General features: G+C 42.1%; 1 protein-coding gene and 1 long non-coding RNA gene across 3 annotated transcripts in view; one reads left to right on the forward strand and one right to left on the reverse strand.

Annotated features, from left to right (window-relative positions):
• LOC140424878 (uncharacterized) overlaps positions 1–4,799 on the forward strand; it is a 47,669-nt gene extending 42,870 nt beyond the window's left edge. Inside the window, exon 3 of the long non-coding RNA XR_011947714.1 lies at positions 4,364–4,799. This is a non-coding gene — a long non-coding RNA (uncharacterized lncRNA). The remainder of the gene's footprint in view (positions 1–4,363) is intronic.
• The window catches only part of LOC140424876 (ATP-dependent zinc metalloprotease YME1L1-like), an 83,100-nt gene that overhangs the window by 29,185 nt on the left and 36,060 nt on the right, over positions 1–17,855 (reverse strand). For both annotated transcript variants that reach the window (XM_072508415.1, XM_072508416.1), the window contains exons 4-13: positions 14,283–14,384; positions 14,084–14,193; positions 13,850–14,000; positions 6,300–6,383; positions 4,974–5,056; positions 4,797–4,887; positions 2,678–2,830; positions 2,448–2,580; positions 1,442–1,504; positions 22–134 (exon numbers count right to left, since the gene is read on the reverse strand). In XM_072508415.1, the coding sequence (XP_072364516.1) occupies positions 22–134; positions 1,442–1,504; positions 2,448–2,580; positions 2,678–2,830; positions 4,797–4,887; positions 4,974–5,056; positions 6,300–6,383; positions 13,850–14,000; positions 14,084–14,193; positions 14,283–14,384 (1,083 nt within the window). The remainder of the gene's footprint in view (positions 1–21; positions 135–1,441; positions 1,505–2,447; positions 2,581–2,677; positions 2,831–4,796; positions 4,888–4,973; positions 5,057–6,299; positions 6,384–13,849; positions 14,001–14,083; positions 14,194–14,282; positions 14,385–17,855) is intronic.

The following is a 17,855-nucleotide window of genomic DNA, read 5'->3' on the forward strand; positions in this document are numbered from 1 at the left end:
TAAGTAGTAGCTGCAGCTTACCCGGATCAACTTTAACTTTGCCAAGATACCACTTAAGAATTTCTATTCGCCCTCTTATATCCGGTCTTGGAACTGTAACTTGCATGTCAAATCTACCTGGACGGATAAGAGCACTATGGAGGAATAATTCACAAGAAACCAGACATTAACTTAAATGTGTCCAAACTTGGGAGATTTTCCTTACTTCACAACTATTGTACTCATCAATGCTGCTAAACTGCATTACAGTTCAGTTTGTCAAAATCACTGAGTGTTCGATTCAACTGATGAACAATTAAATTGTTGAGGTAGATTTATAAACAGATCACATAAAAAAAGACATGTTGAAGCTTCTCATTTTGCACTTATCAGGACACTTTGCAAGAATTCTAGTATAAGGGGAAAACAACAATTTATATTGCATAAGAGAATGCTGATTTGGTGCCAAGTTGACTCTGCAGATAACATTATCAAACCAAAAAGATCTTCTGCCTATTACAAGTGAATACGGTGATAATTTCATTGCTAGTGTAATACTAGGTTTGTAGGCCGTACGTCCCAGAGATTGGCAGATCGTATCAACCAGCATGTCCCAGCCTCTGCTTGCAACAGGCAAGGTACAGATTGTTCCCTACCAGCTGTGCTTGCAAAATTCAAAACACAGTGCCCAACATTACGTGAATCCTCATTGTGCTAAGAATTACGCTGACAAACAAGTTAAGCCTTGCAATATGGCCCATTTTTGTGTACTCAAAACTACATATATTAATACACAGGGTTCTGTTCTTGGCAGATGAAAGTATATGTATAGTCATCGTGCCTGTCTCAGCAAAAAAATAAGTGACAGCCATTCTCCGGGACAATGCCTTGACCACTCAGGGGCAAGTTGCCTGGTTTATATTTCAAACAATGCTTGGCAGTTATCGGTCAGTAACCATCAACTGGGTCATTATCCATGGCAATGCCTCTACCAACTATAGTCCATTTGTCAACCAATCAGTATTCACTTTTCATACAATACAAATTGTTTTATCACCTTATACTGGTATTCTTGCAAAGTGTTCTGATGTGTGCAAGATGAAAAGTGAAAAGTTCTGACATATCTACTTTTCTTCAGCAATACTCAAGCTCTGTACTACGATGTGACAATTTGCAAACATTTACTGGAAGTGAAGACTGTGTTACTGCAGGATTATTTTGACACTCTTTTGCTGAATATATTAAAAAAGTGAATTAAAAAGGGTCATACGTAAAATGGTGTTACTCCTTTTGCAAGTGAGCTTAACTCAAATAAAATCCTTTTCAAACAATAGTGATGCCCATATTCTAAGATTTTCTTTTAAATGAATCTGCACTAAAGTTATTTTCCTTTTTCCTAGAAACACCTTACAATTTAAATTTAGAAACAACAGATATAAATCAGCGTTCAATTTACACTTACTTGTCCAATGCTTCGGGAAAGTTTGTAGCCCCTATTATAATGACACCCTCATTGGGCTTGAACCTGAAGAGAAAAATAAAGCTTTATACCACTAGCTATTAAATGCTATATTGTAACAAAAAATTACCACCACATTGGTTGAGTAAATTGCTTCAAATTCTTAAAATGCACAAGTTATTTAAGGCTACAAAATGGAGTATCAGGTACCCAATTGCTCAAATGTTGTTGCTTTAAAAAGAATACACTTAAAACAACTTTAGAGAAGCACATTCTATCATCCAGTGGTTGTAAATTTTCCCAAGATTGATATAGTTTATAGTTTACTAACCCAGCCAAGGAATGCTCTACAACATGTCTCTCTGGACTTTCGATACATCATAGAATCCTTACAGTGCAGAAGTAGGCCATTCTGCCCATCAGGTCTACACCGACCCTCCGAAAGAGCACTCTGCCCAGATCCACTCCTCCACCTTATCGCTTTAACCCCAACTAATGTTTTGGACATGAAGGGGCAATTTAGCAAGCATAGTCAATCCACTTAACCTGCACATCTTTGCACTGAGGGGGGAAACCGGAGCACCCGGAGGAAATCCAAGCAGACACGGGATGACTCCACAGTCACCCAAGGTTGGAATCGAATTTGGGTCTTGGCGCTGTGAGGCAGCAGTGCTAACCACTGTGCCACCATGCAGTCCTGTAAAGTGGGAGGAAATAAAACCAAATTTGTTTTTCTAAGATTGTCCATAGTGGTCCCTGCTGGACATAATAATAATCACTTATTGTCACAAGTAGGCTTCAATGAAGTTAGTGAAAAGCCCCTGTGCGCAAGGTCAGGCAAGAATAGGATTTAACTTTGCTGCGATGACCCTAAAAAAGTTGCAAAGCTTGTCCAAATTCATGTGAACAATGGTCACATTGGGTATTCTTTACAGCTACTAATGCCCATTTAAGCACACCATTGCACCTCAAACTTTACTCTTGGTAGTGTGTTGGTCTCTTTTCTTACCCATCCATCTCTGCCAGTAGTTGATTTATAGTCTGTCTAGAATAAGGATGCATGGGTGATTCAATTCTCTTTCCACCAACAGAATCCAGCTCATCAATAAAAATGACACAGGGTGCATTTGCTTTTGCCTCCCCTAAAACACAGACACAAGAGAGTAAATTAAAACAAAAGGGAAATAGAAAAGTATGGCAATTCTGCAACATTTTCACTGTATAGACTGGGAAACATACTAAATAGATTCCTTATCCTACTTGCTCCAACACCAACAAACATTTCGTCAAACTCTGATCCTGATGCATAATAGAATGGTACGTCTGCTTCGCCTGCGACAGCTCTTGCAAGGAGAGTTTTCCCATTTCCAGGGGGACCAACCAAAAGAATGCCTGAAATTAAACAGAATTGGACATTTCAGATTAAATTAAACAGTATATTATACATTAACAGCAAAATCAAACCTTTAAGCATATTGTTCTTGAGCTCACTAGATGATTTAGAATTTTAAAAAACCCTCAAGGACAAACAGCCCAAGGTGCTTATGATCATTAATGAGTAATGAACTATTTGCCTGCAACTCTTATTAAAGTCTTAGCCCAAATACGGAAAAATAGAAGTTTAATTCCAGAAGGTGAGAGTGACTTGATACCATGGCAGCGTTCAATGGCGTGTGGAATTAACCCCTCTAGAAAAGCAGAAGTCAACGGGAATTAGGGGGACGTTTTCACTGAATGGAGCCAGATCCAGCACAAACCAATCATCTCAGCTGCACAAGTTCCTCAGGACAGTATCTCCGCACAACCATCTTCAGCAATGCCCGTTTCCCCACCAATCGGGCCAGAAGTAGAGATGTTCACTACATTGCTCAGTTCCATTCTCAATTCAGATACTGAAGCAGTCAGTGTACACAGCATTCAGGCTTGGTTAACAAATAGCAAGTAACATTCACGCAAGACAAGTGCAAGGGAATAACCATCTCCAACCAAAGAAAATCTACCCCCCCCCCCCTCCTCCCCAATGATATTTAATACCAGAGAATGGCCCCACCAACATCTTAGGGGTCACCATTCACCAGAAATTTTAACCGGACCAGTCACACAAATATCATGGCTACAAGAGACCAGAGGCTCGATATTTTGTGGTAAATGACTGCCCAGGCATGTCCACCATCTACTAAGCACAAGTCAGAGTGTGATGGAATACTCTCCACTTGCCTGGTGCAAATCCAACAACATTCAAGAAACCTGACAAAACAGCCTGCTTGATTAGCACCCCCATCCACCACATGAATCATTAATTCCCTTAATCACTGGTACACCATGTCTGCAGTGTGTGCCAGATACAAAATGCACGGACTTCTGGTTGCGGCTATGCGGAGCTAAGTCGCACGTTTAGCAGCTCACGCTAAAAACGGACTTTTGGGCTCTTTTTAGGGCCCGTAACGGCACATGTGCGACGTTTCCCGGTGTGGGAAGGGGACAGCAACATTCCCCCGATAGTGTATGGATTGGACCAGGAGTGGGGCGATTAAAAGAGTGGCATTGAAGCAAAGAAAGGTGAGAGGGAGGAGGACCAAGATGGCGGCGGGCGGAGACCCGGCAGCGTGGAGGCCTAGATCAACGATATGGCGGGGTTTATTAAATTGGAGAGGGTGAAATTTGCCTTAAGGGGATCGGTGCAAGGGTTCTTCAGGCGGTGGCAACCGTTCATAGACTTCCTGGCAGAACATTAGAAGATGGTCGGGGGGCTCGGTTCGTTTTTCTTGAGTGGGTGTGTATATTTGCCTTTGTGGTGATGAAGGCTGTTAATTTATTATTTATGTATATGTGGGGGGGGGGGGGGGGTTGGTCTTTTCCTTCTGTATTTTGTTGTTGATATTTTGTGTAAATTTGAATACAAATTTTTTATTATTTTTTTTAAAGATACAAAATGCACTTCAACAACTCATCGAGGCTTCTTCAAAGCACCTTCCAATCCCATAATATCCATGCTAAGGGCAGGAGTCACAGGAAACACCAGTATTTGCAAGCTACTCTTCAAACACACCATCCTGACTTGGAAATATATCACCATTCTTTCATGGACACCATCAAAATCCTGGATTTCCCTTCCTACAGCACCGTGGCAATTGTTGCAACATACTGACTGCAGTAGTTCAAAAGGGTGCCTCATGCTATATTCTAAAGGGTTATTAGGGGTGGGTAATAAACCTTGGCCATACCAGTATGATCTACATCCCATGAATTGATTTTTTTTTTAAATTCCAGTAGAAATTTCACAAAGCAGAATTTTTTGGAATCATTATAAAGGAAGTGTTAAAATGCATTAATTAAGTTATAATTCCAAGCTCCATACCTTTAGGCAGTTTGCCTCCTAATACAGTGAACTTCTGAGGATTTTTCAAAAATTCCACCACTTCCTGTAACTCGTGTTTTGCTTCCTCCACCTGAGATGAAGTTATAAAAGCAATATTTGCAAATGAATCTTTTAAAATTCAATGCACTTACAGAGGGCAAGGTAAATGTTACATACCCCTTTCACGTGCTCAAAGGTCACATTTTTCATCTGAATTGGGTCCACCGCTGCATCCAGTCCTGAGGTAGTACGAAATCGCACTGTTGGAAAGGTAGATGTACACTGAAATAATTGATTTCTATAAGCTTTCCACTACTGAACCGAAAGAGTGGTGCTTGAAGTCTAACCACGTGGTTGTTTTACCCATCACTCACAAAAATGAACTGAACTGTGCAAATGCAATTACATGTTTTGTGTCAAATACAAAGCTAACTCTACACAGTAAATAGCTTTACAATACATCATTGATACAAATGCACACGTTGATATGATAGAAAGGATTACAGTGGGGTCACTATGAGACTAAGCCTTCTAATATAGAAATTAAAGTCCATTCTAATTACAAATGACAGCCTAACTGACTTGCACATGATTTCATTGAACAAAATACTGCACCAATTTGAAGTTTTCAACAGAAAAGATTTACGGGTCAACATGCTTGGAGTTGGCTTTTAATCTCTCAGAGAAATTCTGCAAAGATTTAATTAACTTAACTAAGTTTATTCACTTAAGGAGAAATTTCTTCACCCAGAGTGTGGTGAGCCTGTGGAATTTATTACAACAGGAAGTAGCTGAGGCCAAAACATTGTATGTTTTCAAGAAGCAGTTAGATTATAGTACCGCGGGTGAAGGGGATCAAAGGAAAAGGGAGGGGAAAGTGGGATTAGGCTATTGAGTTAGACGATCAGCCATGATCATAATGAATAGTGGATCAGGCTCAAAATTCCGAATGGCCTCCTCCTGCTCCTATTTTCCAAATTCCTATGTTTACTGATGAACGCTGTAGTTCAAACATAGAAATTATTTAGTTTAGATTTTTTTCCTGAATTTTTGATTGCAATATTTATTTTCAAATCCAACAAATGATAAAGTTCTTCAATTGCATACTTGATGCTGAGAGAGAAGTGATTCACTTTAAACGGCCAAACAGATTTTTGAAGTACACAGGAAATTTGAGTTCCTCCTGATGCAATGAATTAAATATTAAATACCAACACTATGTTTTCACCAAGAAAGTAGGCAGGGCATTTGAAGATAGAGGCAATACCATGCAAACCATACTAAGAATATTTTCACCTTACAAAAGCACAAAAAATATGCATCCACACATCTAAATGCAGACATTAACTTGAAATGTTTAAAATGTTTTACAGTAAGTGGTCAGTTACAATAAGTGGCCAGTCAGTTGAAATGATGGGGTGAGTAACATAGAAATTGTTGGTCCTTTCAACTGCATATGGTTCAAAATTACAAGAGCAAAAATGTGAGTCACAGAAAATTTACCAGATAAGAACGGGGTTCTAGATAGGCCATAAATCCCAAGTAAGAGGAGGAACAGAAGAACTAGTCTTGTTCTTCTTAAAGAGTCTGGAGAAACAAAAGAGTGGTGTTAATCATTCAATAGGAGATTTTCCTTAAAAGTACTAGACAGTAAGACAGCACAGAGCATTTGAGAACACCATCATACATTTATGCCATAATGTTTTACGCCTGCCGTTACCAACATAAACTCTTTAATCCTCGGTTTTATCCACTGTATAGGTTTCTGCCATTCATTTTCTTTTAAAAAGAGCTACCAATCTGAATGCAAGTTGCAAAATCTTATTTTAATTTATTCCACCTTTTAAATCAGCTTAACGTTTTCTTTGTTGGCTTTTTTTCTGTTTTTACTATGCTTATTTTGGTAAATCCATTTTTTCAGTTTACTGTTCAAATTTACTCCATTTTTATTTCCCAGTCCTGGTTTCACTACTCCATTCAAAAGGAAGTGGAGATACGAGTAAAGTCAGGTTTAGCAGTGAAGAGCTTACGTGGTCATGAACTTGGCGCCAAATTGTGCTTAGAAGCAATTGTGCTTAGAGAAAATGTTCATCAAGTGCAAAAAGCTCATGGACTTAGCACAAAGATTTCCTATCTGTTCAGCTGCTTCTGTTACTTTCCACTTTTCTTCTAACCTGCTGAACCAAATGTTTCCCAAGAATCACTCCCACTGCTGCCTTAACATCTTTCTCGCATTGCAAGAGCCTTGGGTTAGGCCACATTTGGGATATTGCGTACAATTCTGGTTGCCACAATACCAGAAGTCTCCAGGGGGCAGTCTCGGGGCTTCGCGGCCTAATCTCCAGGGGGTAGTAGTCTCGGGGATTCGCGGCCTAATCTGCAGGGAGCAGTCTCGGGGATTCGCGGCCTAGTCTTCCAGTGGGCAGTCTCGGGGTCTAGACTCCAGGGGGCACTCTCGGGGATTCGCGGCCTAGTCTTCCAGTGGACAATTTCAGGGATTCGCGGCCTAGTCTTCCAGTGGGCAATTTCAGGGATTCTCGGCCTAGTCTTCCAGTGGGCAATCTCAGGGATTTGGGGCCTAGACTCCAGGGGGCAGTGTCAGGAATTTGGGGCCTAGACTCCAGGGGGCAGTGTCAGAGATTCGGGGCCTAGTCTCCAGGGGGCAGTCTCGGGAATTCGGGGCCTAGTCTCCAGTGGGCAATCTCGGGGATTCGGGGCCTAGACTCCATGGGGCAGTGTCAGGGATTCGGGGCCTAGTCTCCTGGGGGCAGTCTCAAGGATTCGGGGCCTAGTCTCCAGGGGGCAGTCTCGGGACATAGTCTCCAGGGGGCAGTCTCAAGAGGGCGGAGCATCGGAACGGTGTGTCTGGGGTTCCACTGAAACTGAAAATCTGATGTCACAGGAAAACTGTCACCTGATTGGCTGGTAGGGAACCCGTGTTAAAATTGAAACAAAAACTGCAAAACTAATTAATTAGCTAAGTGGAGATGGTTGGGCAGGCAATGTGCTATAGCTGCATGATGTGGGAGCTGCCACATCCCACTACGAGCTGCAGTGACCACATCTGCAGCAAGTGTTAGTTGCTCGAGGAATGCCAGCACAAAATTGATGAGCTGGAGTCTGAGCTCCATGCCAGCCCGTGGACAACCAGGTGCCCTTTCTAATCCCACCTTCCTGCCCCGGTCCCTAGCCCTGTGGATTTGAGCACTTCCGGTGCAGATCCAGGTACCTTTCAAGAGAGTTCAAAGTCTCTGCCTCCACCACAAACTTGGGCAGTGAATTCGACTCCCACCCTTTGGGTAAAAATATTTAATGTCTTCCCTCTGCCATTTACCTTGAATCTATATCCCCTGGTTCTAGAATTCCCCACCAACGGAAACAATTTTATTCTGTCTACTCTATCTCTTCCCCTCATAATTTTGTACACCTCAACTAAGTCACTCCTCAGCCTTCTTCATTCCAAGGAAAATAACCACAACCTATCCAATCTCCCCTCATAGCCATACTTTTCTAGCCCTGGCAACATTCTTGTAAACCTCCTCCGCACACTCTCCAGAACAATAATCCAATTGTAATCCAATATTCCAGTTCTGGCCTCAATTCTAACATTATATCCTTCTTTTTATATTCTATAACTCTGCCAATGAAGAAGAGCATTCCGTATGCTTTCTTAACCTCGTCTACTCGAATTCTGCCTTTAGGGACTGTGTATCTGTACACAAAGATCTGTCACTTCATCTACTCCTTACTAAATTTCCATTTATTGTGCACTCCCTACAGCTGTTTGACCTCCCTAAATGCATGACCTCACACTTCTCCATGTTAAATTCCATCGGCCACGTTCTCTCCCACTCCACTGACCCATCTGGATCGTTTTGGAGATTATAGCTATCCTCTACACTGTCCATCACTTGGTCAATCTTTGTGTCATCTGCAAATTTCCCAATCATGCTTCCCACGTTCACGTCCAAATCGTTAATATATAACCAAACAGTAAGGTTCCCAACACAGAGCCCTGTGGAACACCCCACTTGAAACAACTTTCCAATTGCAAGGGCAGCCACCGACAATTACCCTTTGCTTCCTGTTACTTATCCAGTTTGACACATTGCCCTGAATTCCATGGGCTTTCACTTTCTTGACCAATCTGCCATGTGGACTTTGTCAAACGCCATGCTAAAATCCATGTGCACCACATTCACTGCACTACCTTCATCAACCCTTCTTGTCACTTCCTCAAAGAATCCAATCAAATTTGCGAGGCAAGATTTTCCTTTAACAAATCCAAGCTGACGATTGCTGACTAGTCCATGCCTTTCTATGTGACAATTAATCCCATCTCCCAGGATTGATGCTACTAATTTGTCCACCACTGACCTAAGACAACTGGCCAGGAATTCCCATGCCTGCCCGGCCCACTTCACATTTTGCATAAGTTTGAGCTCATCCAAAGTTCTGCCTCCTGTATTCTAACTCACCATATTCCTTTCGCCCAATTGCTCCACTACTGGCAGCTTCAACTGCCTAGGTCCAAAGCTTTGGAAATTCCTTCCTCAATAGGACCACATGTTTAACTAAATTCTTTAAAAAAAGACTGCTGCCCTAATATTTTCATACATGTCTCCATGTCAACCTTTGTTTAATAATATTACTATGCGCATATTGGGACATTTTACTACCTTAACCGGGCATGGCAAAACCGGTGACAAGTATGAGAAGGGAGGTGGTCAATGCAGGACTGAGGGCGTTGTACTTAAATACATGCAGCAAACGGAACACGGTAAACAAGCTTCTTGCACACATTGAAACTGGCCGCTACGATGTTGTCGGCATCACATAGGCATGGCTGCAAGGGGATCAGGGCTGGGATCTGAAGGGTATGTCCTATCGAAAGGACAGGCAGATGGGCAAATGGAGCAGGGGTTCATTGTTAGTAAGGAATTAAATTAAATCGATAGCAAGATGCGATATAGGATCAGAAGGCATTGAATCTCTGTGGGTAGAGTTGAGGAATCACAAAGGTAAAAAGACCCTGATGGGACAGAAAATAAATCAGGAGATAAAAAAGGCATATAAAATGGCAATATTAAAATAATCATGGGGGACTTGAATATGTGGGTGGACTGGGAAAATCAGGTTGGTAGTGGATGCCAAGAAAAGGAATTTGTGGAATGACTAAGAGATGATTTTTTGGAGCAGCTTGTGATCGGAGCCAACTTGGGAACAGGCAATTCTGGATTTGGTGAATGAGGCAGACTTGCTTAGGAAACTTCCAGTCAAGGAACCCCTAGGGGGCAGTGACCACAATACGATAGAATTTACCCTGCAGTTTGAGGAAGAAGCTGGAATCAGATATAACGGTATTACAATTAAATAAAGGTAACTACAAAGACATGAGGGAGGAGCTGGTCAGAGTTGATTGGGAAGGGAAGCCTAGCAGGGAAGACTGTGGAACAGCAATGGCAGGGGTTTTTGAGGGGTTATTTGGGAAGCACAGCAAAAATTCATCCCAAGGAGGAAACATCCATCAACATCCATGGCTGATGAGGGGAGTCAAGGACAGCATAAAAGCCAAAGAAAAAGCATACAAAGTGGCAAGAATTAGTGGGAAGCCAGAGGATTGGGAAGCCTTCAAAGGCGAGCAGAGGACAACTAAAAAAGCGATAAGGGGGGAGAAGACGAAATAGGAGTGTAAGCGAGCTAGTAATATAAAAGAAGATAGGGAGGTTGGAGAAGAAGTAACAGGAAACAAAGAAATGGCAGAGGAACTGAATTGTTACTTTGCATCAGTCTTCACGGTGAAAGACACCAGTGGGATACCAGAGCTCCAGGAGAATCTGGGAGCAGAGATGAGTGTAGTGGCCATCATGAAGGAGAAGGTTCTGGAGAAACTGAAAGGTCTGAAGGTGGATAAATCACGAAACCCAGGGTTCTAAAGGAGGTAGCTGAGGAGATTGTGGAGGCATTGGTGGTGATCTTTCAGAATTCACTGGAGGCAGGGAGGGTCTCAGAGGACTGGAAAATGGCTAATGTAACACCCCTGTTTAAGATGGGAGGGGGGGGCAGAAGACGGGAAATGATAGGCCTGTTAGCCTGACTTCGGTCATTGGTAAGATTTCAGAGTCCATTATTAAAGATGAGATTGCGGAGTACTTGGAAGTGCATAATAAAATAGGACTGAGTGAGCACGGCTTCATCAAGGGGAGGTCATGTCTGTTAGAATTCTTTGAGAAGTCTGCCTCACAGCATCAAGGTCCCAGGTTCAATTACAGCTCTGGGTCACTGTCCGTGTGGAGTTTGCACATTTTCCTCGTGTCTGCATGGGTCTCACTCCCACAACCCAAAAGATGTGCAAGTTAGGTGGATTGGCCACACTAAACTGCCCCTTAATTGGAAAAAAGAAATAATTGGATACTTTAAATTTTAAAGAACAAGAATTCTTTGAGGAGGTAACAAGGAAATTAGACAAAGGAGAACCAGTGGACATGATTTATTTTGATTTCCAGAAGGCCTTTGACAAGGTGCCACATAGGAGACTGTTAAATAAGTTAAGAGCCCATGGTGTTAAGGGTCAGATCCTGGTATGGATAGAGAATTGGCTGACTGGCAGAAGGCAGAGGATGGGGATAAAGGACCTTTTTCAGGATGGCAGCTGATGACTAGGGCTTGAATACAAGAGCAGAGATGTACTTCTGAGGCTGTAGATGGCTCTGGTCAGACCCCATTTGGAGTATTGAGAACAGTTTTGGACCCCATATCTAAGGAAGGAAATGCTGGCCTTGGACAGAGCCCGGAGGATGATCCCTGAAATGAAGAGCTTGTCATACAAGGAGTGGTTGAGGACTCTGGGTCTGTACTCGTTGGGAGTATAGAAGGATGAGGGTGTTATTATTGAAACTTGTAGAATACCGCGAGGTCTGGATAGAGTAGACGTGGAGCGAATGTTTTCACTGGTAGGAAAAAATAGAACCAGAGGGCACAACCTTAGACTAAAGGAACGATCCTTTAAAACAGAGATGGAGGAGGAATTTCTTCAGCCAGAGGGTGGTGAATCTGTGGAACTCTTTGCCGCAGAAGGCTGTGGAGGCCAAATCACAGAGTGTCTTCAAGACAGAGATAGATAGGTTCTTGATTAATAAGGGGATCAGGGGTTATGGGGAGAAGGCAGAAAAATGGCGACGAGAAAAATGTCAGCCATAAATGAATGGCGGAGCAGACTTGATGGGCCGAGTGGCCTAATTCTGCTCCTATGTCTTATGGTCTTAACGGTGCTATATAAAGGCAAAAATAAGCAAAATATTGAAATCTGAAACAGTGCATATACTGAACATTAGTGGAAAACTCAACTTGTCTGGTAGACGCTTGATTTTCCTGTCTTCTCTGTCTATATAATTGCAAGCATGGTTGCTTGGATAGCAGTGGTCTCTAGTATTACCACATGGCTAGCATGATCCAACCAGTAATGGTTAGAATAAACCAGACAGTAACAATATGAAAACTCTTGTACCTCAGCAGATTTATGGTCTATTGTTCTCAAGATAACATTTTTAATGGTAAATAAAGTTTTTCTTAAGCATAGAGATACATTTGAAAAGCTGCAGTAACATTCAATATATACAAATTCAAAATGTACATTAAACATGCACAAATTAATGTTATCCTCGTTTTCTTCCTATACCCAGTCATTCCTCATCTGTATGCGACTCCTAATACCTTTTGTTATCAATGAATTCAGATTCTGGGCTCTCAACTGACAACTTTTCACCAGGCACATTCAGTTGCTCGGCAACTTTATCTCACTAAAATGCTCAGCAAAGGAATCTCCATCCGCCCTTTTTCATCTGGTTAAACCTGTTCTTACCTTGAATAATTTTTCGCAATTCCATTTACATTCTCAAAATAATTAGTACCACAATGGGAACCTGCATGGCTTCACATCATATCTTTCAGTAAGATATAAACATCTTTGTTCCGGTAATACTCAGGCTCTCAGTCTCCTCGTCCATACATTGATGGCTGTGAACCCTATGCTATGTGCTCCAATCCTGAAAATGTTATTAATTATGCTTCCACAATTCAGCCACTCCTCACCTACAGAGTCCATTTCACATTCCTCACTCCCATCCTGGAGTTTTCCCTCTAGTAATAGACTTTTCATGAACATCTCTAACAAGCTCACCACCAGGACAGGCAGTGGCATAGTGGTGCTGTCACTAGACTAGTAATCAGAGACCTAGGGTATTGCTCTGGAGAGCCAGGGTAATGCCCTGGAGATCCGGGTTCAGATTCCATTGTGACAGGTGATGAAATTTGAAATGAATGATGACCATTAAACTACTGCCAATTGTTGTAAAAACCCATCTGGTTCACTAATGTCCTTTTGGGAAGGAAATCTGCCATCCTTACCCAGTCTGGCCTACATGTGACTCCATCCACAGTAATGGGACAAAGAGTCATCCAGACTCAAAACGATAGCTCCTTTCTCTCTCCACAGATCATAGATGCTGTCAGACCTGGTGAGATTGTTCAGTATTTTTTGTTTTGTTTCAGATTCCAGCATCCGCAGTAATTTGCTTTCACCCACAGTAATGTGGTTGACCCTTAAATGCCCCCTCAAAGACAATTAGGGACAAGCAAGCAAACACCCCTTTAAAGAATTTTTAAAACTCCCATGATTACAAATGGAACTCTAAAGACTTCATCCTGATCTCAATTTCTTGGTCAGATTCACCCTGATGACTATTTCAATCACCAGAGCTTCCGAAATGTAATTTTTCTCAGCCAAGAATTTTACTTTGTTGCGATCAACAGGTTCTTGATCACATTTGGCTTGGGCATGGGGAGGTCATGGTCAAATAACATGCACTACACTCACACATGAAGAATGTCAACTAAATGTCTTTTAAAAAATATAGCCTCAGCCAACATCCAACAGTACCAAGGATGAGATATTAGCATGAAAGCAGGAGTGAGAGAAATCGTTGCAAGCAGTGAAAAAAAAAGAAACCCTTATTGCAACATGATAAAAACTATCTCGTTTTGTGCTGACTTACCATTGGTCCTTTGTGTAAGAGCTTGTGCTTTTAGGAAGCCCTCTGCAAAACCAGTTTTAAATGCATCTTGATGCGCCTCAGGAATATTTTTTGTTTTGATCAAGCTGTCCAAATTTTCAACCTCTCGGCCTCGGTCCCTCAACAGAAGCCCCTACAAGAAAAAAAGTCAACTGTACTAAAGCTTTTTCTAAGAGGAGGTTATGCTAAAATTGACAGATTAATATCATTGCTTACCTTAATAAATGAAGGAGGAGCAATATTTTCTGATTCAACTAAATGCTCAGATGCTGCTAGTCTCCTTGCTCTTGACCTCAGCGTTTTAAATCCACGTATTTGTTCTTGGACTTAAAAAGATTAGCATTTCTTAATACTACTTCACGTGTCATTGATCATTTGAATGCAAGAATTAACAGTTAATATCTCAAATACATACTTGGGGACAGATGGAGATTGGAACAGAGAGTCTGTAGTGGCCTGGCATGCTGTCGAGAAAGCGGAGACGCACGTAGCACATTGAAGAAATTACTTGAAAACCCTAGAAACAGAACTGATGCTTAAATGTCCATAGTGGTAAACTAACAACACATTTATATTAAAACCTTGTTGTTAGAAGTCAGAGCACAGTTGATCATTACAATTTTTTGAGGATAAAAGATTTGTCCAACATGTCATTCTGTAACCAAGTTGTAATGTTTAGGAGCAGTTTCTATGTGACCCATTTCTTTCATTCTGCAAACAGAGATTAGCTACTGCAGCAGCTCTGCCTAAAGAAAATAATTCTGCAAATACCCACATGAATCTATTCTCTCATTTGTTCTTCAACCTCATCCCTCTGATCGCCTCTTGTGCAAGCCGTCCTACCTTTACTCCATTAATGTTGACTGTGCCTGCAGTCACCTGGACCCAACTCTCCAGATCATTTACCTGTTTTCCTTGGTTAAGGACCTTGCTAAAAATCCACCCATGACAAAGTTTTCAATTGCTTTCCTCGTACCATTTTTTGGGCTCAGCATCCATTTCTTTTAATCATTTTCTGTGAAGTGCTTTGGGATGTTTACCTACATTAATTGGACTAGTTAAATCAAAGTGATTGCAATGCAAAAATGTGAGGCTATTAACACAAAATATGGAGTATATGAAATCTGTAAATAAAAACACGGTAATAAAATTTCAGAGTCAAAGATTTTGGTCAAAATCTCCACCCGGACAGTGACCCAGAGCCGGGATCGAACCTGGGACCTCGGCGCCGGGAGACAGCAGGGCTAACGACTGCGCCACCGTGCTGCCCGGTCAAAATTGGACTTGATGGTATTTTCAACTTTCTTTTCGAGCAAGGCTAGAAAACAATTATACCCACACTGAATTCCTTATCTCATACCTTCACTTAAAATATAGATTTCCAAGCATCATATACAAAACAAAATTTATTACATTCACATAATAGCCATTAAGTTGGCGAGAAACATAAAACTTAAAGTAAAACTATTAAAGAATAATAACATGTAAATATTCTTGAATGCAAAGCTCGTCAAAAGTGAATGTTTGTTTTTGCTGATCATACAGTCAGAGGCTACTGTCATCCTGCTGCTAAGTGGGTGAATCAAATTCAATGATGCTTTGACCCAAGTTTACCGATGGCCTGAACACAGATATACTAGTATGTACTTCATAGAATCATAGATTCCCTGCATTGCAGGAGGCTATTTGGCCCATTAAGTCTGCACCAACCAAAAAGCAACCTACCCAGTCCCACTACCCTGTAATCCCACCTAACCGTTGGACACTAAGGGATAATTTAGAACATAGAACATACAGTGCAGAAGGAGGCCATTCGGCCCATCGAGTCTGCACCGATCCACTTAAGCCCTCACTTCCACCCAACCCCGTACCCAATAACCCCTCCTAAACTTTTTGGACACTAAGGGCAATTTAGCATGGCCAATCCACCTAATCTGCACGTGTTTGGACTGTGGGAGGGAACCGGAGCACCCGGAGGAAACTCACGCAGGCACGGGGAGAACGTGCAGACTCCGCACAGTGACCAAGCAGGGAATTGAACCTGGGACCCTGGCGCTGTGAAGCCACAGTGATAACCACTTGTGCTACCATACTGCCCTTACTTGGCCAATCCACCTAACCTGCATATCTTTGGACTGTGGGAGGAAACTGGAGCACCCGGAAGAAACCCAAGCAGACAGGGGGAGAATGTGCAAACTCAAGGTTGCAATCGAGCCTCGGTGCGTGGCGCTGTGGGGCAGCAGTGCTAATCATTGCACTATCTTGGCTTATATAGGGCGGCACGGTAGCACAGTGGTTAGCACCGTTGCTTCACAGCGCCCGGGTCCCAAGTTCGATATCCGGCTTGGGTCACTGTCTGTGCGGAGTCTGCACTTTCTCCCGGTGTCTGCTTGGGTTTCCTCTGGGTGCTCCGGTTTCCTCCCACAAGTCCGAAAGACTTGCTTGTTAGGTGATTTGGACATTCTGAATTCTTCCTCAGCGTACCCGAACAGGCGCTGTAATGTGGCGACTAGGAGATTTTCACAGTAACTTCAGTGCAGTGTTAGCCTACTTGTGATAGTAATAAAGATCATCAAACCTACAAAATGGCATGGGAAATTGGTGGAATGGGCAACAGATGGCAGGTGAATCACAATGTGCAGAAATGTAAAGTCATTCATTTTGGTAGAAAGACCATGGGTACAAAAGGGTACAAATCGGAAGGAGGTGCAGGAACAGAGAGACCGAGGTGCATATGTGTATAAGTCACTGCAGGTAGCAGGACAGTCTGAGAGTGGTGAATAAAGCATACAGTACTCCAGAATTCATTAATAGGGTAATTGGGTTCAAGAGCAAGGAGGTTATATTGAACTTGTGCAAGACACTAGCTCGGCCTCAGATGTAGCATTGAGTCCAATTATGAGAACTTTACTTCAAGAAGAATGGGAAGGCATTGAAGAGAGTGAAGAATAGATTTAAGAGAATGGTTCCAGGGATGAGGAACTTCAGTTATGAAGAGAAAAGGTGGCTGAGAGGAGATTTGATAAAGGTATTCGAAATCATGAGGCGCCTGAGAGTAGATAGGGAGAAACTGTACCCCTTCATAAAAGAATCAAGAACAAGAAGGTACTTAAGTAATTGGGAAAAGAAGCATCAGCAATATTTTTAAAAAATGTTTTCACAAAGCGAGTGATTAAGGTCTGGAATGCATTGCCTCAGAATGTGATGAAGGCAGATTCAATCAAAACATTCAAAAGGAATTAGATAGTTATCTGAAAAGGAACAACGTGCAGGGTTACAGGGAGAAGGCAGGAAAATGGCACTGAATTGCTCATTCGGACAGCCGGTGCAGGCATGGTGGGCTAAATGACCCCCTTCGGGTTGTAACAATTTTGTGATTCTATGTTAACTGAATAGTTATTACAGAACAACAACGGGGCGGCACGGTAGCACAGTGGTTTGATTCCCAGCTTGGGTCACTGTCTGTGCAGAGTCTGCACCTTCTCCCAGTGTCTGCGTGGGTTTCCTCCGGGGGCTCCAGTTTCCCTCCACATTCTGAATTCTCCCTCAGCGTACCCGAACAGGATATGGAATGTGGCAACTAGGGGCTTTTCACAGTAACTTCATTGCGGTGTTAATGTAAGCCAACTTGTGATACTAATAAAGATTATTATTACTACAAGATTCTTTCACGTGCTGATGACGACCTTTACAGAGGATACAAGCTCTTTTACGCTTCTCTAGCATTTCTAGTTTTTGTTTCCAGCATTTTTTAAAAAAATCTTTAAACCCCTTTCCTGCTGTCCAAACTGTGCTGACAATAAAAAAACCTGGAAAGCAGTTAGTGCATTGAATTTACCCTGTAATCTTACAAAGTTGTTGCCCTGGTGATTTCTCACCCAATGGTAATTTAGGTTGGTGAACTCAGCCAGCTGTTTTGTCCATTAGTTTTAATGGATAGAAAAGCTATTGAGCCCAGACCACTGCCACCAACTTCCCAATGTGAGTT

The sequence above is a fragment of the Scyliorhinus torazame genome, chromosome 6 (assembly GCF_047496885.1).
Source record: "Scyliorhinus torazame isolate Kashiwa2021f chromosome 6, sScyTor2.1, whole genome shotgun sequence".
In the NCBI taxonomy this organism is placed as follows: domain Eukaryota; kingdom Metazoa; phylum Chordata; class Chondrichthyes; order Carcharhiniformes; family Scyliorhinidae; genus Scyliorhinus; species Scyliorhinus torazame.